General features: G+C 30.6%; 3 protein-coding genes across 3 annotated transcripts; 2 read left to right on the top strand and 1 right to left on the bottom strand.

The window, feature by feature from the left end:
- Positions 1 to 7,692: 7,692 nt before the first annotated feature.
- Positions 7,693 to 9,305, bottom strand: LOC114395067 (RING-H2 finger protein ATL54-like). The gene has a single exon (XM_028356764.1). It carries the CDS (start codon positions 9,229 to 9,231, stop codon positions 8,086 to 8,088), a length of 1,146 nt encoding a protein of 381 aa, XP_028212565.1. The 5' UTR covers positions 9,232 to 9,305; the 3' UTR covers positions 7,693 to 8,085.
- A 4,997-nt stretch (positions 9,306 to 14,302) lies between these two features.
- On the top strand, positions 14,303 to 16,033 carry LOC114395058. Its single transcript, XM_028356751.1, has 5 exons — positions 14,303 to 14,549; positions 14,667 to 14,738; positions 14,856 to 14,938; positions 15,047 to 15,246; positions 15,749 to 16,033. The coding sequence occupies exons 1-5, from the start codon at positions 14,362 to 14,364 to the stop codon at positions 15,848 to 15,850; spliced, it is 645 nt and encodes a 214-aa protein (XP_028212552.1). The 5' UTR covers positions 14,303 to 14,361; the 3' UTR covers positions 15,851 to 16,033.
- Positions 16,034 to 22,145: 6,112 nt separating this feature from the next.
- Positions 22,146 to 23,721, top strand: LOC114376366. The gene is made up of 4 exons (XM_028334462.1): positions 22,146 to 22,472; positions 22,582 to 22,650; positions 23,322 to 23,413; positions 23,504 to 23,721. Exons 1-4 carry the CDS (start codon positions 22,249 to 22,251, stop codon positions 23,719 to 23,721), a joined length of 603 nt encoding a protein of 200 aa, XP_028190263.1. The 5' UTR covers positions 22,146 to 22,248.
- The last annotated feature ends 396 nt before the right edge of the window (positions 23,722 to 24,117 follow it).

The raw sequence follows: 24,117 nt of genomic DNA, 5'->3' as shown, positions 1-24,117 counted from the left end.
CAAATATAAATATTAAATCTAATAAAGATATATAACAAACATAAATATTAAATTATATCAAAGATCAAGATAATAATTATTATTATTATATACTATTATGAAGATCAAAATAATATTATAAGAGTATATTGTTACAAATTATTCAATAATTAGCTATTAACATTTAATTTATTATTGGAACATATTATTATATACTATTATTCAACAATGACCCATTAACAATACAAAAAAAGATTTCACCTCTTTGTTTTATATATAAAAAGCTTCGTTGGAATACTATGTATACCAAACATTCAACATTTGAATTATCAAACTTCTTCCGCAGGTTTCAAATGGTACCATCAAATTTTTTTCAAATAGCTACATCGTTTAAGGAATTATAAAAAAAAATTCTCAATCCAAGTCAGATCAAATTGATTTGAGTTAATTGTATAATCAATCCGATAATCAATTTAAAACAATCTTATCATTGGTTCTCGGTCTGGCCGGTTAATCCAAAATAATTTTCACAACATTGATTTAAAGAAGATAATAAGGTGAAATCAAATACAAGTAGTAGTCTCATGTCACCTGTTTGTATTTGTCTAAATCTAAGTATTTATTTATAAATTTTATAGACTTAAATAAGATTTTAATCCCTATATAAAATATGGTATTTTTTTGTCATTTAAAGATTTTTTTTGTTTTAATCTTTAGTATGAAGTTACAGTATTAACTGATAACATAACAAGGATACTAATAATCTAACAAACAATCACATATAATTTTTTAGTAAAATATATTTTTAAATTTCTCATCAATTATTTTAAACAAATAAGAATTTAAGCCATCAACTTGCAGGACCAATTTAAATAGGCTAACTTGCAGAACCAATATAATATTTAAGCCATGATCCAGCTAATAATGCATGGCCACATTGACTCCCCAAAAAGTCTAATATTTTTGTAGAATTTAGATTTGCATGCAACTCAATCTAAAAAATTAGTTCACCGAGTGTGAGGGTTTATTCACAGAGTTGGTTTATCATGCAGTTTACGATAGGTAAAATTGCGCCATAAGACTCTTGCTTGGTTTATCATGCAGTCACATTTATTTGTATTATCCGCTTCAAGGTGTTTCTATCGTGCCTTCAACTATAAACGATGAAATGGATCGGAGCACACAGTCAGATTTAGGTCCATATTTAGCTTTAAATGTCTAAATTAATTCCCGGCACGATCATTATAGATATTCGATAACAACATGAACCATCTCTTATTGATTCATCAAAAGCATCGAATATATATACACACACCTTCCAAATTATCTTTGACGTGTGAATACTTTTGGTTTTGGCACTTTTCCTTTTGTCTGCTTCGCAGTAGCACAAATGACCCGGTTCGTAGTTTCAAAAATGGAGAGCAATATAAGTTTGACGACCACAAATTTTGAATTTGTATTTTTTGCCTCTAATCAGAGTGTACAAACTAGTTCGGTGAAAAAATTAAATTGAACTAATCTTAAACTGTTTTAATTGATTTAATTTTATATTTAAATAGTCAAACTGATATAAAATCTGTTTCAAAATCAAACTGATTTTAAAAATTTAACTCTGAATCGAATTAATTTTTAATCAGTTTAAAATTAAGTTTAAGAGCTGAGTTAGTTTTAAATTGATTTTTGAATTATTTTTTCAAATAAAAAATATTTAAATAAAAATTAATTCTGTTAACCGAATTAATTTTGTAAATACAATTTGATTAACTGAATTGATCTTAAAAAATAGGACACTTTTTTTTAAAACTAGTTCATAAAAAATCAAATTAATTTAAGTTCGATTAGAATTCGATTCAATCCGAATCAATTTTTTTACTCACCCCTACCTTTGATCTATGCCGTTAATATATCATATATGTGTCCATTATTACAAATTGTATGTCATAATTGACGAGTTGCAGAAAAAAATTAACGAGCAATTTACATTCAACATATGAAAATATGCCGTCAATATTCAACAAGATTTTATTTTTTATTTTTTATTAACTTAGTAGAATGGTAACTGCTTTTTGAACGTGTCATTGGTCCATATTTTCTTTTAAATTAAATTGGTCTATATTGGTATGTCTTGCTATGTGTAGAATATTTAATTTCTGTATATGCCATTTCAGCAAAGATTCAGGTTGTTTCGTTTTATTTTCAGTTTGAATACAATACAACGTGCTACCTGTATAAGCCCATAGATTTGGGTAAGCATAATACTTTATGTACGTACGTCATTGTTAAATTATTAATTAATTATACATGCAAAGAATAATCTCGATTACTGCTTTGGGCCATTTGAGGAATGTATATAATGAAGCTTGAATACGATCGTATATCCGCAACAAAAAACGGACTATATATATATATATTTTTTATAAAGAATAGGACCATGTGTATGTACAAAATTTATTGTAGTTATCAAGCCTTAGTTAAGCCAATATATGTTCTGTTTATATGCATGCTTCATCCCCCAAAAACCAAACAAGTTATTGTTTGTAAAACTATATAATAAACTTTCAAATCAATGGCATAAAATCCATTAGATTTTGTTGCTACTTTTGGGGGGAAAAGATAGAGCTATAAAGGTGTACCTAGCATGCTCTTAAGAAGTTTTCCAAGGGGCGTTCTTATCTAGGGTATTCATTTCATTCATTCGAAACATGTCCAATGGAGCTATATTTGCCAGCTGATTAGTGTTATAGTCCATTTCGTAATGCTTCTGTGGGTCCCATACATAACTTTAGTTTGTTGTTTTCTTGTCTTCCCTTCTGTGACCTCGAAATTTGGGCGTAAAATAAAATACACATTTTCATTTTAAAATGAGTAATATTATATATTTTCTTACAAATTCTTCCACTACTTATTAAAAAATATTAAATATAAAAGGAAATATATTTAATAGCTTTGAAATATAAAAATACATTCAATATTCATTATATAAAGGAAATAAGAAGATTAATAAGAATATGCTGTAGGATGATTTAAAATTATTCTCTTATAATCATATTTTTGTTCGTTTCAAAATAAGTGGTAAATGTACTTATTTAATAATATTAATTACTTTTTTCTGTTAATATTTCTAATAAGTATTATCTTAGTTTTTAATGTATATTAATACTAAAATTAATTTTACAAAATTATTATTCTCTTTTATCTATTTATTTGTTTTTCTTATTTTACTTAAACAATCTAAATGATATTTATTTTGAATCGAAAGGAGTAATTAATTAGATCAACAAGTAAAATCCTAACTATGAGTGGTGTTAGTAATTTAAAGTTGGATTGAGGTTGATGGGGATGTTTGTTAATATAGTTTAAAGCGTGATTAATTATTAAGTGTGATTGATTGTTATTTACTTCAACGATTGTAGTTAATTATAGGTTTAAGTAACACGAAGTATAACAATTGGCAAACAAAAATAAGACCGATTCAATAGTAAAATAACTATAAAATAAAAAGAGTCGTATATATTAATAAAAATTTCACATATCTTAATAAAAAAAACTATAGCATATAGAAAATAATTTTTTTAAAAAAAAATATTTTAGACTTGTTGTTTACTCACACTTGCAAAAGTGAAAATCCAAATCGTGAGGATTCGAAAAGGTTCTCCACTTCATTACGCTCCTGTGGCAAGTGATATGACCTAAAAGTAAAATTTTAGGAACAGAATGTTCTACCCATACTTTTCGTAATATAATATGACAATGATTTCGTTTCCAATACATAAAGGAAATCAGCTTTCACCCAGAAATAAATAATTTAATTAAAGTTGTAAACCGGCAAAGATTTACTCTGCATTCAGGATGCAATGCAGACAAAAATTAACAGACAGCAATTACATTAAAGTCTTGAGAGATAATTATTTAACTTGACAAAACTACAACATATGTCGCACGGATACATGTAATTAGGGCTATGCTTTGATTTGAATCAATTGTTTAGATATCATCTAATTCAATTCAATCGTAAAAATTAAACATAATTCCACTTGAATTGACTTGAATATAGTATAAAATATTAAACTCAATCTAGTTTAAGTTTTGCAACTAGCATATTAATTTATTCAGTTTTTAATCTGTTTAGAAACAACAAATTGTAAACATATTTAGACAAAGAAAAAGGAAAATGCCGTAAAAAAGGCTTACAAAATTTACAACATAAGAGTTGACTAACATATGGCAACATTAATATTTTTTTTTAATTTTTCTTTTAACAACATCATTAAACCATACACATTTAATACATGAATGACAATAGTCTATATATTGCCTAAGACTGGTAATTATAAAATAAAACCCCTAAATAAAAATAAAATTAGTTAAATGATATGTCAATTTTTTTTAGAACATACGTTCGAAACAGTCTTGCACCAAAAGAGACGTTCAAAATAATTGAGTCCACTTTTGAAGCCCGCATATGACGATGGATCCCTGGGAATTGCTTCCTGCACTGCTTTTTTGCTTCCTAGACCCCATAGGAAAAGTGAATGGACAAGTATTTCCTTAACCCAGGCATCCCCTTCCCTCTCCTTTGCGATTCAGCATTTTTTGGAGGTGAGGAATATTTTTGTCCGTTGGAGTCTCTATGGAGGTACAGGAAGCAAAACTGGGGGGATCCGGAAGTAAAAGCATAGAGCCCTCCATCTGAACTCTAAATACAAGAATGGGCCTTCTTGTCTGCTTCACCATGGTGCTTGTGAATAAGTTACTTGTGGGCAAAAAAATTAATTGGGGGCAATCACTTGTCTGACTTGTGGTAAAAATTATTCTCAGTTAAATTCATGAAGTATAGGATTGACCCAATATGTATCTAAGCGTGTAGCCAATTTGTACCCTCCTGAATTTTCTTCTTTCTTAAACTCTCAAATTCTCACTTTCTATCTAAATTCATGGATTTATGATGGATTTCTGATATGAAATAATTTTTAAAGTTTAGAAGTCACAAATTAGTTTAATTTTGATAAAACTTTGAAAGATTTTGTAAGGTGTGAGACGATTAGGGTTGTTTTTATACGGAAACAAACAAATAGCATTTTCTTAAACTCATAATGCTAGTCCATCTGCTTATCATATGAGATTATGGTTTGAAGAAAGGGAAATTTCAGATTATCGTAGCTAAAATTTAATGTTTTGGTTGATGAGATTTGAATAGAAGAGAACTTTAAAACAATTTAATTGATATAATCTATGAAAATTCTGAGTAATATGTGTGAATAACTGGAAACTCTTGATAATACTTTTGATTCTTATGGATAAAAATAAATAAAGATTTTTAGTGTAAATGGAAATGTGTGTGGTTTAATTTAAATGGAGAAAATGGAGAGGAACAAATTAACTAATTTTATAAATTAATGGGGGTGGCAAAAGTACACACATTAATGGGGGTTTAAATGGGCTCATTAATGTGAGAGACAAATTCTAAAATTTGCCCTGATTTCTTAAGGTAGAAACACTAAATTATTATGTTAATTGAACTCGATCATCTTTAAATATTAAAGTGAAATACACCCCAAGTTAATTCAATTAATTACACTTCTCATCATTCATTTAATTCGAAACTTGTGCTTAATGTAATCATTAATTGCACAATATGTACACATAATGTTATGCTAAAATAATATTTTTAAAAGATATAAAAACTCCCTTCACCAACAAGAGCGTAATAGAAGTTAAAAAAGATGCTGCTCTTTCACTTATCACATCTTGTTTGAGGATATCATCCTCTGTTGCTATCTGGAATCTTAGTAGTTAGTAACCACGTCTCCATAAAAAAAATCTTATTACCCACGTTGAAGACAAGGATCAATCACGTAAATCAGCAATCTTATTGACACGTTATCTATTCAATTAAACAATTAATGCATGATTTTTCTTTTTGTACAGTTAATACATGAATTTAACTCTTGAAGGATGTCACTTAATTTTATTAAATGAAATTCATATTTGTCTACTTATTTGTGTTGCTTGGTAGTTGATAGGTAGAATAGAAATGATTCTCCTATATAATGTGATTTTATTTCATTTCTCTTTCAGAGTAAAAAAGAAAAAACTATGGTCCTAATAAATTGCAGTAAATCTGTAACATTAAATATGGAATATTTCTTTGTCAAAAAATATATAGAATATTACAAAGTTATTCTCGTTACTCTTCTTTCTTCATTTCATTCTATATATTAGGAAAAAAATAGACACTCGGTGTCCAACTGTTCTTTATGTTTTTTAAAATAAATAAAAAATAATAAAAACTAGTGGGTGATTTGTAAAAGTAATTATAGGAATAAAATAACAGTTTTATCAAGAGTAGAAGGATTGTATAGGTACTGATGTTTGTTATTCTGTTCCCGGAACAAAAAAAAGTTGAAACACTAATGGGAAGAGGGGCAGTTATCCTTGTATTAATTTAATTGTGTCGTTTTTTCGTATTTTATCATTTAACTAATGCAGATATTACGGTTGAAGTTGAAAGAGTTGGAGGATCAAATATAATTCAAGGATAAAAACGTTTAAATAAATGTGTATATAAAAAAGAGAATATTTTTTTTATATAATTATAGATATTAAAATTTTTAGGATGAATATAAAATTTTGCATAGGGTATTTTTGTCAAATAAAAATATTATTTTATCAAAAGATCATGTGCATGACATGATGTAATGAATTCTGTTAATTTTTTTTTTGAAAAAATGAGCTGGATTGTATTATTGAAAAATAAAATAATTTACATTAAATCAATTATGTTAAAATCAGATGAAAAATGAAAAGTGCAATCAATGCGTAAATATGAAAAATACCACTAAAATAATAACTTAAGGAGATGATTTATTTTGTCTATTGATACAAAATAACCAAGATTATGATTCAATTCTTGAATTATATGTTTAAGAGAAATAAATTATTATCATTTATATTAATCATTGTTGGATAATTTAACCAAGATTATGATTCAATTATTGAATTATATGATTAAGAGACATAAATCACTATCATTTATATTAATAATTGTTGGACAATTTAAGAAGAGTATAAAATACTTCCTTGTTATTATAAAATTCAGATATGTTTTTAAATTTAAAATTACAATTGCAAAACACATTGGATCCAATCAGTTGGTGTTTGGTTGTACGTTACACAAGCGTGTCTGTCCATTTTTTTCCACGTCCAATCGTGTTTTACACATAAGCTACTACTATATGTAGCGTTAAGCGGATCCGAAATGACGTGACTTAAAACCAAATATATTATTATCTGGCTTCAACTCTCAAGAAAGGCAGTAATGCAAGTATGCAACTACCATATAGAATTTCATGGTCTAAGACTACTATAATCTTAATTAATCTCTTCCTAACACATGATTAATTGTTAGTAACTTTTATTATAATTGAAAAATTCCACTACATATCATCATGTAAAAATCGGTTAGAATCATAGACATACCATAATTCAAAACTACCTAATAATTTCTCACTATCACAGTTACAATCTAAAACATTAGTTGCTTCATATGATCTGCACATATACAAGAATCACAGATCAAGGATAACATTATCAATACAAATTTGTTTTCATCCACTTCAGTTACAGATTGAGCTGGTTGTGTTGTAGCATATCCAGTTTGTTATGGAGGAGCATGATAGTTTATCAGAACACAATATCATTGTGAGGGAGGAATTGAAACTTGAAAGTAAAGAATCGAAAATCTCGTATTCAAGTTATGAGCCCCCCAATAAAGGAAAACTAAACTTACACCAATACACAATTTGGAAGCAAAAAATAGTGCACTTAATGTACCTCATTCCATTTTGTGGGAGCAAACCTGTTCTGCAGTGCCACTGGACATTGTGATTTTGTGATACAAAAATACAAGAGTTATTTTCACATGCCCCAGCACTTGATAAAACTTCAATTACAATTTACATTTTATTCTTCAATAAAATTGATCTCTTTTCTCTTTCACAATTTTCTGTTTAAACCATTGCCAAATGTTCAAACTCCAACCTAAGGGTGCCCTCAAAATCTGAGAGTAAAATGGACATCACACCATCATGTTACTCATCAATATGTTCATCTTTCATAAAATGAAAACTCTAATAGGGATGAATTGAGTTTAGAGTTTAGACTCATATAAACTCTCGAAGTTAGAATCCTTCCATTGCAGGAGGAGAACGACCTTTTCATAGATACCGGGTTTAAATGCAAACACTCTTCAATAGATGAACGACGCATTGCTTTACACGTTTTTGAGCAGTAGTACTCACCATCTTGCTCTTGCTTCCGTTGATCAACCGTGTTCAACATTGTGTCATCATGTTGTTTGTGATCATCAACAACACGATGGCTTTCACTTTCAGATTCTGTAGTTGAAACAGATCCCGTCTCTGTTAGAATCTCGATATTCAGAACCACATCGTTCTGAGTTTGATCATTTACCCTATCCTTAGAATTTGATTCATCAAGTGCTTCACTTGATTCCCCTGCAACCATGTTGCTGCTTAAATCACATTCATTATTCCTTGAATTCTCCAAAAGGGTATCTTGATTCCTCTCCAAATTTGCATTTTCTTGCTCCGAATTCGACACAGGTGCTTGTGCTTCAGAGTTGACACTACTAGAAACAATACCAGCCCGACAAAGAGGACAATTTGTGTGTGATCTCAACCAAGTGTCAATACAAGGAACATGAAAAGCATGGTTGCACTTTGGCAAGAGTCTTAAAGTCTCTTCTTCCTGAAACTCGTTCAAACACACCGAACACTCGGTTCCTTCAACCAACCTTTCATTCTTCTTGTACTTGCAAACCGTGATGGAGTTGATGATCGATTGTTGCAACCCCACAGTGGCAATGAGCCACACGGGGTGATCAACTTGGTTCTCATTGAGAAACTCCTCAGCAGTGTCTGATTGAGAGGGAACGGAACCGTTGTTGAATCTCCACCCGCACCATGCAGCATAGCACTTCACTTTGATCACGTAGAAACCAACCACAACAAAAATGACCGTGAATAGAGTAACAAGAATGATCAAGTAGGAGGATATGTGATTAACTTGGCTTGAATGTGAAATAGAAGGTGGTGGTGGAGAGAAGAAGTAATCAGGGTTATTGTAACAATTGTAAGGGCATGCAGGGTCACAAAAGCCATAGCAATCTTGGGTTTGGTTTGTGGTTGTTGTTGTTTCATCAGGGAAGAGTTTTCTGTGTTTGCTAGCCATTGGAGTGTGTAATTTTATGAAGAAACTTTTACGGACACAAGTGGACAGACATAGGAAATGAAAAAAAAAATGGGGTTAAGCGTGATGTGGAATTTGTTTAGATTAAAACATAATGAATATTTTTTCTTTTGTTATGATGTCACTTTCCAAGGTGTAGGAGACTATTGATGTGTTTGTTGGGTTTGGTAATCTGTAATGGGATTGAAAGAACCTCCTTATCTTGTTTGGTTTGTTTATTAGACAAGTAACAAAATTAGAGTAGTAGTTCAGGTTTATTAAACAAGTAACATATTAGAATGGTTCAGGTCTCACCAAAATGAATTTTCAAATAGTTCAGGTATCATAATTTGTCCCTATCCAACTTTGTTCAAATCCCTTGGCAATTTCTTCTAGTAAAAAAAGGGTTTTATTCATTTCATGCAGTGCAACCCCTGTGGCTATTTCTGAAGAATGATGCTTTCTACCTACTCACTCTACAAATGGCAAAATATGAACCTGAATTTTCTTCTAAAATGAAGAAAATTGTAAAATACTACTAAAAAAGTAAGTATATTTAATATTTATCCTTAATTTGAAGAAAGTTAAGTTAACAAGCTATTTCAATTTAAACAATTTACCTTATTATATACTTCCCCAAGCTAAATCCCAACACATTCATTTATATTTAAGCAATAGAAAAGTAGTTCCTATAGAAGATGTTGCACAAATACATTTCTAAGTCAGAGTTACTCTGTTGTCCACTTTTTTCAGCATCAAAATATATTACTGGCTACTATATGTTTTACATATAATTTTAAACATTTGTTACAAAATTAGCTTTTGATAAATATCTGATAATCACTCTATCCATCAAGTTAAGTTGGTAATTCTCTTTTGAAAATTTAAAATTATGTAAGAAAAAGTACTTTTTTTTAGAACTTTCTAATAAAAGGATTAATAGTATTTTTAAGGAAATACCTCGTCGATTAAGCTTTAAAATAAAATCATGAAGGATCGCTATCAATTTTAGAATAATGTTACCTTGGAAAAGTATACACCAACTGTTGTGTGGCTTTATTATTATTATTATTATTATTATTATTATTATTATTATTATTATTATTATTATTATTTAAGATTAAATAAAGTCATCATTACATTTTTAAAAGTCTGAATAATTTATCATTACTTGGAAAGTTATTGGTGTAAAGTCCTTATCAAGAAGATGTGACCATATCCCACCTTAAAGTTTGGTGAATTCAGAAATTGTCTTCAAAGCTCAAATCAAATTAAATTCAACGAAGTGATGCTGAATAGCTTGAGATAGCAATTTGCATCCTTAAGCACAACACAACTTTGTCCTCTCTTTCCGTGTGTGTAATTTCTCAACATCATTTGTAACTCACGTGCTTTCGCATGAGTTTAATTTTGTTATACTAAGATCTTGTTTTTTTTTTAGTGATATTAAGATCTTTGGTATGTGGACACAAGATAAGCAAGGATGAAAATATAAAAATTAGATAAAATATGACCTAGTAAACTTTTATCCCATTTTGTGTCTGAAATGGACAAAATAATGACATCGAATAATATAAATCAATTTAAAAAAACAATATTACTCTTTTGAGAGAATTACTATATATTTTTTTTAAAAAATAAGTTTAACATATTTTCTATTTACATATAGTATTTTAAATTATAAAAAAAATACATATATAAAAAATGTAATAAATTACTGAACTCTATACATATATAATTTAAATAAAATGTACTAAATTTCAAATTTATACTCTTATAAGACTGTGTATTGAATTAACAATTTTAAGTTATAAAAAAAATAGAAATAACAAGAGAGTTGTAACCTCTGTGTGTGAGTATCCAAGTTGGATTAGGCTCCTCTAAAGTGAAGAGATACACTTTAGAGGCGATAAAGTGCAATTACAATTGTTGATTATAAAATTAATAGTTAAAAATTGAGTTAAAATCATATATATATATATATATATATATATATATATATAAAATTAATTCTAATCTCAATTGTTGAATTTTAAATTAGTGGGTTATTGGTGTATTTTATCCTCTAAAATACATTTATTCCCTCACTTTAATGTTATGTTTGGTTGGGGAAGGAGAGGAATATAAAAAAATGATAATGTGATACCACATGCTACATTTCCTATACTCTACTTAATTAATTCTTTTTTTTTTCTTTTCATTTCTCTATATTTGCATACTATCAACCAAACACAGCATAACGATGATGAGAGGGAAAGTACAATGCTATGATAATCATATTGCAAGCTGCCAACAAAGAGCAAGGGATGTGATGGTAACCTTAATCATAACATAACATGATGCATGTAAGTATCCAATTTGTATGGCACCAACAGGAAGCACTGAATCCTAGATGTGCCATTAAGCCTTTGATCCAACTCTAAGCATTGATCCATGGGGTTAGTGAAGTTAGAAAAAGGAAGGGGTGGGAGGAGGGGAAGAGGTTAGGGTAGGAGGAATAAGTTTTAAAAGTGGGGGTGTATTTAGTAAAAAAGGATGTGTTTAACAATACCCAACGTGGAAAGTTGTGCACAAAAAAGGACTAATTTTTACATTCTAGAATGATAATCCAAAATGTAAATTAGATTTCGGAATGAGGTGCAAGAAGTAAATCCAAAGGTGCAAGAAGCAATTATCGAAAAGTAAAGCACTTTAACACCTTTCATAATTCTACAAGAAACTAATTAAGCATAAGGATAGTTGAAAATCAAGGCCCAAATATTTCACCTTTGGCATCATCTTTGCCTCCATCCTGTGCCACAAATAGGGGTGGGAATATAGGTCATGCTTTAAAAGACTTGAGTCTAGCCTACGATGAATTTTTTAGGTTTGAGCGTGGCCTATAGCCTATCAAAGGCTTTTATTTTGATTCGGTTTGACCTTTTTAAAAACTTAGCCTGACCTGATAATTTTTTAAAAACCTTCTTCACATTAAACCTTTAATATTCCTTTTATATTTGTTTTTACCAAAAAAAATAACACACCTTCTATAATAGGCTAAACAGGGCCTTAATATATAATTTGACTTAATTTTTAATAACACACCTTCTATTTGTTCACTAATTTCCAAGGGAGAAGACATATGCTAAACATAGTAAAAATATGAATTAAAACACGACATAACATAGGACAACAACAAGAGGAATCATTAAAATTGATGTCCCAAAACTACATTACCTCTGTAATGAAAAAGCTATCTAAATATAATAGTTATAATGACATGCAAAAAAGTATTGATAGAAATCATATATCACCAAGTAACAAAAAACCAACCTGAACATGCCTAAATCAAGACTCATAATAATGAAACTTGTTAAAGGAATAAGAAGATGAGAGAAAAAATGGCAAGATTTTGAAGTTTTACCTCTATAAAAGCTTGAAGTGAAAAGGATACGATTTTTGTTTCCTCTGCAATTTTTGTTAGTTGTGTTCTCTATTTTACTTCAGCAAAGAGAGAAAACCTAATAGAAAAAAGGAAAAGGAAACGTTAAAAGGAATAGGAAAATAAGCTAATAAAAATAACTAGGAATATAAAGGGAATGAACTGAATATCTTACAACTAGTAAAAAGAATGAAACGGCAATCAACACATGACTCACACCACTTAAATTGTAATTAAAGTCTTACTTAATTATAGGAATGAAAGTTATGGAGCAATCGTGTGTAATCAAAGTCTGCTAGTTTCAAAAAAAATATTAATTATACCGTGTGTTCTGTTCAATGCAATGACACATATATATTGGTACCCAAAAAAATAATATATATATATATATATATATATATATATAGAGAGAGAGAGAGAGAGAGAGAGAGAGAGAGAGAGAGAGAGAGAGAGAGAGAGAGAGAGAGAGAGAGAGAGAGAGAGACCTATCAGGCTTATAAGATTTGTTAATAAGACTAAGTCTGGTCTATTTAATAGACTTTTAAAAGCGTCCGAACCTAACCTTTTTATTAAATAGATCATGCTTTATGCAGGTTATGTCTTAGGTCCCTATAGACCGGCCTGACTTATTCCACCCCTAGCCACAAATACATCGTCTTGCAAAGTTCTCATAGCCCAACAACAATCTTTGCAATAATAATTATCCACCAGACTCCCACCATGCGAGAGACTGAAACTAAATCAATTCAATTTTACCCAGATTGATTTTTATTTTTAAATTCAAATCAAACTATTTTAATTAAATGTGATTAATTTGAATTTAATTTCATCTTAAATCTGAACTAATTCTGCTCATGAATACTCCTAAATTTTTACCTAAACACAGTGGCATTTGCTATCCGTTTCAATACTTTTTGTGTGTTACCAATATGTGTTAGTCTTAAAGTGGATAGAACATATGCTCAATTTAAACAATTATTCTATTATGTTAGAGTCTTGAATCGGATACAACATGTGCTTCAATTCTCAAACTTTTCCACAAAATCTCACAATCCCTACTGTCTTTGACTATTCGTCTATTCCTACCTGATTTTGTTATAATGCATGCCTTTAGATGGAGTAATGATTTGGTTATGGTTTACCTATCAACTATTGCAATTTTTTCTAGAGTCTTGTTTTTAAACACATCTTGTGCTGAAGTCAAACCCCTTTTAATAATAATATTTGACCAATGAAAAACATTTTTTTCTTAAAAAACATGTGTTTCGACCAAATGGAAAGGAAACTAAGAAAGAGAATATTCTATATTGTACGTAAGCACTTCTGCATAGATATGGCAAAACAATCTTAGTCACGGCTTGTGTGACAGGAAAAAAGAACTCATAATAATAATACTGATTTTTTTTTATGAGAATAATATTATCTTTTTATTTATTATTTTAATGTATGTTGACTTTTTGATACCCTTCTCCTTCCTGGACTCTTCGTTTTCATAAAACGTTACTCACAAAATATGGCTTATTTTAAAACAAGTTCATATAATTAAAAGTCATACATACTAATCCTTTTTACGTGTTGTCTACTTGTCCACTTGAACGCGCCCTATACATAAACAATTCAATCCTCATACATTGCCTCAGCGTCTTCATTTGAAAATTGTTCCGATATATTTATTATATATAGTTACGGATCCGAAATATTAGATTCATATAATGATGGCAAATACAATCTTTACTCAAACGATTACTTGCTTAGCCGTAGGGAAATATCCAGCTTCAAATGTTGATCATCCCAATATTCATCCCCTTCGATTCAACTCCAAACTCAAAGAAAATAATCGCTTTTCAGTTCCTGAAAAGAACCTAGCCTTGAGATTTCAAAATGGTTCCACAAGAAAGATGTATGTATACCCCTTATTTAGTTTTTTATTACATTTTTTTGTTGTTGCTAGAATTGCTTCATGAAGAGCTATTTTCTAAGTTCGTTCTTAATTAAGATTAAACTCTAATTCATCCAGGAATATGGCTGTCTACGCTAGCATAATACCAGGAGACCCTATTGATCCTTCTCCTGGTTCTCCTGGTTCTTGGTAATTTATTTCCTCACCAATCTCTCATCATATATGTGACATTATTTACTTGTGTTTTTTTATATAGTTTAATTTGACTTGGAAATAGACAAACTTAAAAAATGTATTCTCTCCCAGGAAAATTTGGATTATTGGCACAATATTCACGATACTTGTATCCTTTACGAGGGGCAAATGGGGACCCTTGCTACAATTGAAAGGTAAGAGATCAACCATGTTAACTGTTAGCAAAATTGAATTATTTATTGGCAATTAATTAATATTAATTAGACCTGAAATTTTCACTTGTGTGATGGGCGATGTCGCAGAGAAAGTTGAAACAACAATAGACGAAGCACAACGAGTAGTAGACATTATAGAGGACGTGGCTGAGGGGGTAGATAAGGTGGCAGAAGAGGCTGTGAAGCATCTTCCCGATGGAAAATTTCGTGATGCTGTTGAATTTGTTGAAAAAGTAGCTGAAGATATAGATAAGGGTGCAGAACGTGCAGAAGATGCATTAGAAAAGGTTTAAAATTAATCTCTATCTGGATGACATATAGACAAATTATCTCTATTTGGATGACATATAAACAAATTGTGGCGGGATAGTTAGATATGAATTGAATTATGTGATTGGTTTTTATGATTTGACTTAGTCTCTTAATGTCAATGTTAGAAGTTTTCTATTAATATTGGATAAATTCTCTTAGACAATAAATTAGACTTTAATAAATAACGAAATTACTTGTTTAATCTTCAACACGCAAGTTGGCTGATTCAGTTTTCGGTCCAATTGCGTTGTTCAGAATTTCCTACCTAGCTAGAGCCAATAAGAATAAGTATATAACTTGTTAATCGCTGTTATTGCTTATTGCAGAATTATATATATAACTTTAGTTATCTTTTGAAGGACAATTGTACAAGTTTATACTTAATTTGAAAAGTTTTGGTCTTATAGATTTGAATAAGACATTATGAACAAGATTTGAGTAATTAAGACATGATGACCAATTTGGATTAACGTGTAGGTGGAGAACATGGAAAAGGAGTTTGAGTCCTTCATTGAATCAACCACTCATCATCAGGAAAATTCCGTCACAACGACCGCAGAAGCAAAGGAACATAAGTAGAAAAAGACACCGTTGCTGACCATGGCGACAATTCATGTACTAAAAAAATTCAACACGACATTTCAATATTTTTTTTAAACATACTTGTACAAATTTCCCCTCCTAAGATATAATTCTTTTCTCGCGCATAACATTATGAACAATTGATTCCGTGTTGAAAGATGCATGCTTATTTGTTATATATATATAGATATAGATATAGATATAGAACACAATAGAATCAAATAATATAAACTAGTAAATATGACATACTACATGCACAAGCAGTGTTAGCAATTTGTAACATACGCAATCCATTTTATTGTTGAATAGATTTTAACGTAAATCTCACCAAATTAATAAATTAACTCATACTCTATTTATAGCGTGACTCATCACTAGTAATTATTTAAACTAGATATAAACCCCGCATCTTGTGCGGATTCCTAATATTCTTTTAAATATATATATATATATATATATATATATTATTTTTATTAAGGTGAATCTTTTAAATAATTAGCTAATCAATACATAATTAATTTTTTATTCGTAAAAATTGAATAAGATACCTGAGAAAATTTACAATAATCACACGTCATGTTTAACTAAGTAACTTAAACACCTTAGTAATCAGTACATAATCATAAAGATGTGAATATTATAGCATTCAATATATTTGAAACCAATAAAAAAAGTATTTAACAAATCTATTTGTTAAAAAAATGAAATAACATAAATAATATTTCAAAATCAAAGGATTATTCATGCCTTACTCTCTCTAATATTTCTATAACATCCAGGTTAATAGTATTTTTTCACGTCGATCTTCGTTATCATGCATGTTTGCTTCAAGATTCAACATATCAACAATTAATATCTATAATAGCTAGGCATATTAAAGAATCATGATCTCTTCCAAGTTCCAATTAATTCTGATACTTCTTATAATATAAAAAGACAAATGATAAGAAACCATTTGAAATATTGATAGCATGAACCTCCAGATAGTTTAAATAATTTCGAATTTGGGTTCCTTCGAGTCAGTTAATTTGGAATAATTTGCACTCGTTAAGTATAATTTTTAAGGAGAGAGAAAAAGAACAATATATCCTCATCCTCATAAATAAAATACAAACATTATATAATATGATGATAAAAAAAATTATATCATATGAAATAAAAACACATACAACTCCAATATTTAGAGGCCATTTAGCTTTTCCAAATTGACCTTAGCATTAAGCTCCAAAACAAAACAGAGCTTTACATCTAGTTAGCTCAATTGCATGGTATATTGGTTTTGTTTCATAGAAGTTAAAACTGCAATAAGAGCGACGGAATTTGATTCTCTATTAATTAATATGTGTCACCCATTGTCATTCATTTCAACACTTTCTAACAAATAACAATATCAAGTAACTTTTTAGAAAATAAAAATAAGTTATAATGAAATTTTCGCATCACAAAAACAAAACAAGAAAAATAATGTAACAATAGGTAGAGTAAACAACTTGAGCCCATTTAAATCCAAAGGAGCTTAAACAACATTTTTATTTTTTACTTCCTATGTGATATAAACAAAATTATATAATCAACTGAAATTGTTTTGGATTGATAATATAAAAATGAAAATAAAAGTTGTATTATATATATATATCATAAAACAATCAATTAAGAAATCATAATTTTTTAACTAAAAATAAAATATATATTTTTAAAATATAAATAAGTTAAAGATTTTTTCATTAACGATATTTAATTACAAAAAAATTTAAAATATCTAATATATATATATATATATATATAAATATATATTATAATTTAACAAATTATTATAATTTATATATGTTCAACATAAAAAGAAAATCACATGATATGCACGAGTATAGTGAGAGATGCCGTGCTATAGCGACCCATAGAAAACATATTAAGTAATTTAAATAGATTTTCCGGAGACAATTATTATGTTTATTTGTGGAGCAAATTAGTTTCTCTTTGTAATAAAATCCTATCAAACACGTAAGCTTGCTCATAATAACATTGCAGTTGACTATATATTAGAAGTAGCAAATTCATATAAAAGTGGTACCATGCATTTCTGATACATCCACGCTATCTATATATACTTTCCACCGCGCGTAGTAAAGCTTTATAAAGGGATGAAAGTTAGTTATTTCAGTTAGAGATTAGTTAGCAATTAGTTAGAATGAAGTTAGTTACTAACTCTGTTAAGCTGGATACAAACACCATGTATATAATCTTATATCTCTTCATTACCAATAATGAGAATTTGGAGATTTCTTTGCCGCACACAACTCTCTATTAATATGGTATCAGCAGAGATATATTTCTTCCGCTTTCTCTTATTTCCTTCTAGCTTTTCTTTTCTTTTTTTGGTTCCATGAGTGCCATGGATGATTCCAATCCTTTTTTCATACAAACCAGTGATAATCTTGGTTTGAGCCTCGTAACTCATCCTTTATCTGGCGAGAATTATAATTCTTGAAAGAAAGCCATCAAGATGACACTTCTTGGCAAGAATAAGTTTGGTTTTGTGGATGGTTTCATTCTTGAACCTCCATTAGAGCACTCCAGTCATGCTTTATGGCAGCGAAATGACAGCATCGTTGCATCTTGGCTTCTCAATTCTCTTACAAAGGAGATACAAATAAGCAGTTTTCATTGTTCAACTACTCAAGCCATTTGGAATAATCTTAAAGAAAGATTTGAACAGAGAAATGGTCCCTTGATTTTCCAGCTGAAACATGAACTAGCAAATTTGCAGTAGGGTTCTATGTCTGTCTCATCATATTATTCCAAGCCGCGAGCAAAACAGTGAATCAAGTCTCAACATCCAATACTGAGAGCAAAATAGTGAATCAAGTCTCAGCATCCAATTTTGTTCCTGACTTTCATCTCACTGCCCAACAATATAGCCAACTCATGAGTTTGCTTCAAGCACACACTTCAAGTGTTGTTACTCCCGATATTGAGTCTTCTAACACTGGTATGGTCTTATCTGCTTCTTTAACTAAGTTTCCTCAAAATTGTTGGATTTTTTATTCGGGTGCAAGCACTCACATTGTTTGTTCCATTTATCTCCTTCTTTAACTCTGCATAATGTGTCTTTTTATTCCCAACTTTATCTTTAATCTCCTTTTAGTTAGTGCACTCCTCACCAATTCAGCTTACTCTGTTTGTTTCTCTTCAAACCAATTTGTCATATAGGAAATGTCTCATTGCAAGAAGATTGGTAGAGGGGATCTCCTTCATGGACTTTATGTCTTGAACCTCAAGGATACTCATTCCACTTGCAATATTTCTATTAATAATTTCTGTATAAATGTTGTTTCCAAAACTTGTACTCAAGCTATTAATTGGCATAATCACTTTGGCCATGTATCAGACAGTGTTTTAAAAATATTGAGTAATAAAATTCTTTTTTCCATACCTAATGAGTTCTCCACCAAAAGTTGTTATGTGTGTCCTATTGCTAAGTTTCGTAGATTATCTTTCCTTTTTGTTAATAATATTTCTGATCAGCCCTTTGACTTGATTCATTGTGATATTTTGGGACCTTATAAGCATTCAACTTATGCTAACAATCGATACTTCCTAACAATTATGGAAGATTGTTCACGATTTACATGGATTTTTTTGCTCAAAAATAAATCTAAAGCATCAACTGTGATCTTGAGATTTTTTGCAATGGTAAAGACTCAATTTGCAGCTTCAATCAAATGTCTAAGATCAGATAATGCTCAGGAGTTAGCTCTTACAGACTTCCTAGCATCTCAAGGCACCTTACATCAATTCTCATGTGTTGAAAGACCTTAACAAAATTCTGTTGTTGAGAGGAAACATCAGCATTTACTTAATGTTGCTAGAGCATTATTTTTCCAGTCCAAGGTGCGTATTACTTTTTGGGGAGAATGTGTGGTTACTGCTGCTTTCCTTATCAACAGATTGCCTTCACCATTGCTGAAACAAAATACTCCATATCAAGTTCTTTATGGTTCTGCACCTGATTATTCCATTTTGAGATCTTTTGGTTACCTTGCCTTTGCAACTACTTTGAATTCTGAGAGGAACAAATTCTCTCCAAGAACAGTTCCTTCTGTGTTTGTTGGTTATCCACAAGGCGTCAAGGGATACAGGTTGTATAACTTGCATACTAGGAAATTTTATGTTTCAAGGGATCTAGTCTTTCATGAGAGCATTTTCCTTTTTCAAACTTTACCAAATTCATCTCAAGAGCCTGATTTCCTTAGTGAATTAGCTATTTCCTTACCTATTCCTGAATCTATATCCTCAACCATTCCACCTAGAGCCATTGAAACCAATATTTCTGAACCCAATATTTCTCCTCACACAAATAATCTGCCTATTCAATTATCTGATTCTGCAGTTGATACTACCATTAATGCCTCATCTACATTCCCTTCTCCTCCTTTAAGAAGATCCATTAGAACATCAAACCCTCCACCTTATCTTCTTGATTACATTAGACTGCAACCTAGATAAAGATCTCATCCTATCCAGGACAATTGCTCTCTAGTCCATCTCAACCCCCCTTATAAGGACTTCATTGCTCAAGTTTCCACAATTTATGAGCCATAATTCTATCATCAAGCTGTCCCTTTTCCAAAATGGCGCCAAGCCATGACAGCTGAGATCAAAGCTTTGGAATCCAATAACACATGGACCTTGGTTCCCCTTCTAGTTGGAAAACAATGCATTGGCTGCAGGTGGGTGTATAAGGCGAAATTCAAACCTGATGGCATTGTGGATCGCCACAAAGCTAGATTGGTAGTTAAGGGCTACACACAACAAGCTGGCATTGATTTTTCTGATACTTTTTCTCCAATTGCTAAACTTACATCAGTTAGAGTTCTTTTTGGCTGTTGTAGTTGCTAAAAACTGGTCAATCTTACAACTTGATATGGATAATGCTTTCCTTAATGACGATCTATTTGAGGAAGTTAATATGGAGCTTCCAAAAGGGTATAATTCAGTTGATAAAAATCTTGTTTGCAAACTCAAAAAATCCATTTATGGCCTTAGACAAGCTTCTAGACAATGGTTTTGTAAATTTTCAACAACATTAATTGCTAATGGTTTCTCTCAGTCAAAGAATGATTATTCTCTCTTTACCATTGGCAAAGGTGCTTCCTTGGTTCTCTTGTTGGTCTATGTAGATGATATTCTACTTGCTAGCCTAAGTGTTGCATGTGTTCATTCTATTCAGGTCAAACTTCAAGCTCTGTTCAAACTGAAGATCCTTGGTTCCTTGAAATATTTTCTGGGTTTGGAAGTTGCAAAATCCAGCAAGGGCATTGTCCTAACTTAGCGAAAATATGCTCTTTCTCTGTTAGAAGATACTGGCTTCCTTGGCTGCAAACCATCTTCTCTTCCAATGTATCCAAATTTAAAGCTCAACATGCTCAATGGTGATTACTGCCTGATCCCTCAATGTACAGGCGTTTAGTTGGTCGCCTAATGTATCTAACTATTTCAAGGTCGGATATTACATTTGCTGTTAACAAACTAAGCCAGTACATGTAGAATCCAAGGAAACCTCATCTAGATGTTGTGCACCATCTCCTCCAATACATCAAAGGTACTCCGTGTCAGGGTCTTCATTTTCCAACAAGTAATTCCTTCAACGTCTGCCTATGCAGATGCTGATTGGGGAGGATGTTTGGACACACGTAGATCCACATCTGGTTCCTGTGTGTTTCTAGGAGATGCTTTAATATCATGGAAGTCAAAAAAATAACCCACTGTGTCTAAATCTTCAATAGAGGCAGAATATCGGACACTCTCCTCAGTCTCCAGTGAAGTCATTTGGCTGAGATGACTTTTACTGCACTTTGAGATTACCATCCCATCTGCCATGCTTTTCTGTGATAGCAAATTTGCCATTGATCTAGCATCCAATCCAGCTCACCATGAACGATCCAAACACATTGATATTGATTATCACTTCATTCGTGAGTTAGTGCAGTCCAACATACTCAAGCTTGTTCATGTGAAATCTCAACACCAAGTTGTCAATGTCTTCACAAAGCCTTTACTGCATCTAGCTTTCTCATCCTTTATCCGCAAGTTGGGTCTCATTAACATTTACTTTTCAACTTGAGGGGGGTATTAAAACTGTATAAAGGGATGGAAGTTAGTTTTTTCAGTTAGAGGTTGGTTAGATTAGTTGGCAATTAGTTAGAATAAAGTTAGTTACTGATTCTGTTAAGCTGGATACAAACACCATGTATATAACTTTGTATCTCTTCATTACCAATAATGAGAATTTGGAGATTTCTTTGCTGCAGACAGCTCTCTCTTAATAGCGTGTCCTATACATATCTAATTCAATACTCTTGTAAAACTCCAGCATATATACTCGTTGAGAAATTGTAATGATCAATTTTCCAACGAATATTGGATTCATTTCGATGGCAAACACAACCTTTACTCAAAAGTCTACTTCCTTGGCCGTGGAGACATTATTATGTCAAGCTTCAAAGGTCGATCATCGCCCTAGTAATAATTTTCGATTCAACTCCAAAGTCAAATACAATTGCTTCTCAGTTCCAGAACAGAACTTGGGCTTGAGGTTTCAAAAGGACGCCACAAAAAAGATGTACGTATAATTTTAATTTTATGTGGTTAATTTTATTGTGAGTGCTTTCTTAAGAGTCAAGTTCTGGGAAATCAAAGCCTTAGTAAGATTGTACGACCCATCATTTCAGGAAAATGGTTGTCTATGCCAGCATACCACCAGGAAATTCACCCCCTGTTGATTCTTCTCTTGGTCACTGGTAATTCATTACCCCCTCCACCAATCTTTGATGTGTGATTGAGATCGAATTGAACTATACAAAAGTTGATAGCATGAAACTTTATACAAAAGAAATCTGAATAATTATTAACTTTATTTATTTATTGCTGTTTTCTGTCAAATACCTTTGAAAATATTGATATTCTTGACACGTTCGTCCCCGTTTTTTATTTTTATTTTTGATATATATATATATATATATATAGACATTAAGATAATTATTTTATTTTGGGTTTAATAATGACATTTTTTCTTATTTTTATATAATAATTTGTTCTCCTTTTATATAGTATTTATTATGAACTCAATATTTTTTTTATCTTTTTAGATAAATATTCTATTTTTTTATATTTTTTTTGGAAATAATTATATTATTTTCTCGTTTTAATTAATTAGTTAACATTATTTGAATATCACTTTTTTTCTTTTTGATTCTGAAAGTGTCTATATAATCCCAACTAATATTGATGTGACATTAATAACAATTTTATATATTTCTGCTGACAAAAGAAAACCATTTGATTTATATATTCTTCGATATTATTGTATGATCTGGAATTACTACATGTTTGTAGTTCCAACCAACAAGAAGTTAAGATTAGTGCCGAATTTGCAATTGACGAAGAGTTTAAAAACGATATTCTCTGGTAGGAAAACTTGGATCGTTGGAACAGTAATCATTTTACTTATGTCCATTACGAGGAACAAATGGGGACCTTTGCTAAAACTATTATTAATGAAAGGTAATCAAATAAAGAACCTTGTTAATCAACCTTAAAAAGAAATTATGCATTATTATTTGCGTTAATTATTGTCTCCTTTAATTTGTATAGGGAAAATTGGGACAACAATAGATAAAGCAGAACGTGTGGTTGAGAAGGTTGCGGAAGTGGCTGTGAAGAATCTTCCAATAGGAAAACTTCAGGATGCTGCTGAATTTGTTGAAAATGTAGCTGAAAATGTAGACAAGCAGACCCAAAATGCAGAAGATGTATTAGAAAAGGTTCTAACCTGTGTCCGAACTCTTTTTTTAATCACAATTATACATTAATTTATACCTTCTATTTTTATTTTTTTTACAGAATCACAATTTAATGCCTTGTTTTATATTCTTCTACTTCAGTTAAAATAAAACCTGTCAAGTCATTCATGCATCATTCATCAACCCTGTTGGCTCTTAACCAAACAATTGCGCGCTTATGAAGAAATTATCAGAGTGCAAGGTGCACTTCATCATCATGACAACTCATCATAGACAAATAAGAATTATGTGGCTCACAAGTCTAAAAATATTACTATGTCCTGATAAATAGCATAATGTGCCAAAAAATAGGTGTACTATATATATGGACAGTTACAAAGAAAAGCAAAGAAAAAATGATCAGCTATTTCTAGATCTTCTCAACCGGCTTTGAAAAGTTAAATTAAGATAGGTTTAGATAAACCC

Source organism: Glycine soja, chromosome 2 (assembly GCF_004193775.1).
Source record: "Glycine soja cultivar W05 chromosome 2, ASM419377v2, whole genome shotgun sequence".
NCBI classification, from domain to species: Eukaryota; Viridiplantae; Streptophyta; class Magnoliopsida; order Fabales; family Fabaceae; genus Glycine; species Glycine soja.
This window is presented reverse-complemented; position numbering and strand designations above follow the sequence as displayed.

Excerpts from the sequence above, each read along its gene's own strand:
- LOC114395067 (XM_028356764.1), bottom strand. The coding sequence starts at position 9,231 with ATGGCTAGCAAACACAGAAAACTCTTCCCTGATGAAACAACAACAACC.
- LOC114395058 (XM_028356751.1), top strand. The coding sequence starts at position 14,362 with ATGATGGCAAATACAATCTTTACTCAAACGATTACTTGCTTAGCCGTA. Across the intron at positions 14,739-14,855 it reads CCTGGTTCTCCTGGTTCTTG|GAAAATTTGGATTATTGGCA; the intron begins GTAATTTATTTC and ends ATTCTCTCCCAG. Across the intron at positions 15,247-15,748 it reads CAGAAGATGCATTAGAAAAG|GTGGAGAACATGGAAAAGGA; the intron begins GTTTAAAATTAA and ends ATTAACGTGTAG.
- LOC114376366 (XM_028334462.1), top strand. The coding sequence starts at position 22,249 with ATGATCAATTTTCCAACGAATATTGGATTCATTTCGATGGCAAACACA. Across the intron at positions 22,473-22,581 it reads AAGGACGCCACAAAAAAGAT|GAAAATGGTTGTCTATGCCA; the intron begins GTACGTATAATT and ends CCATCATTTCAG. Across the intron at positions 22,651-23,321 it reads GATTCTTCTCTTGGTCACTG|GAAAACTTGGATCGTTGGAA; the intron begins GTAATTCATTAC and ends ATTCTCTGGTAG.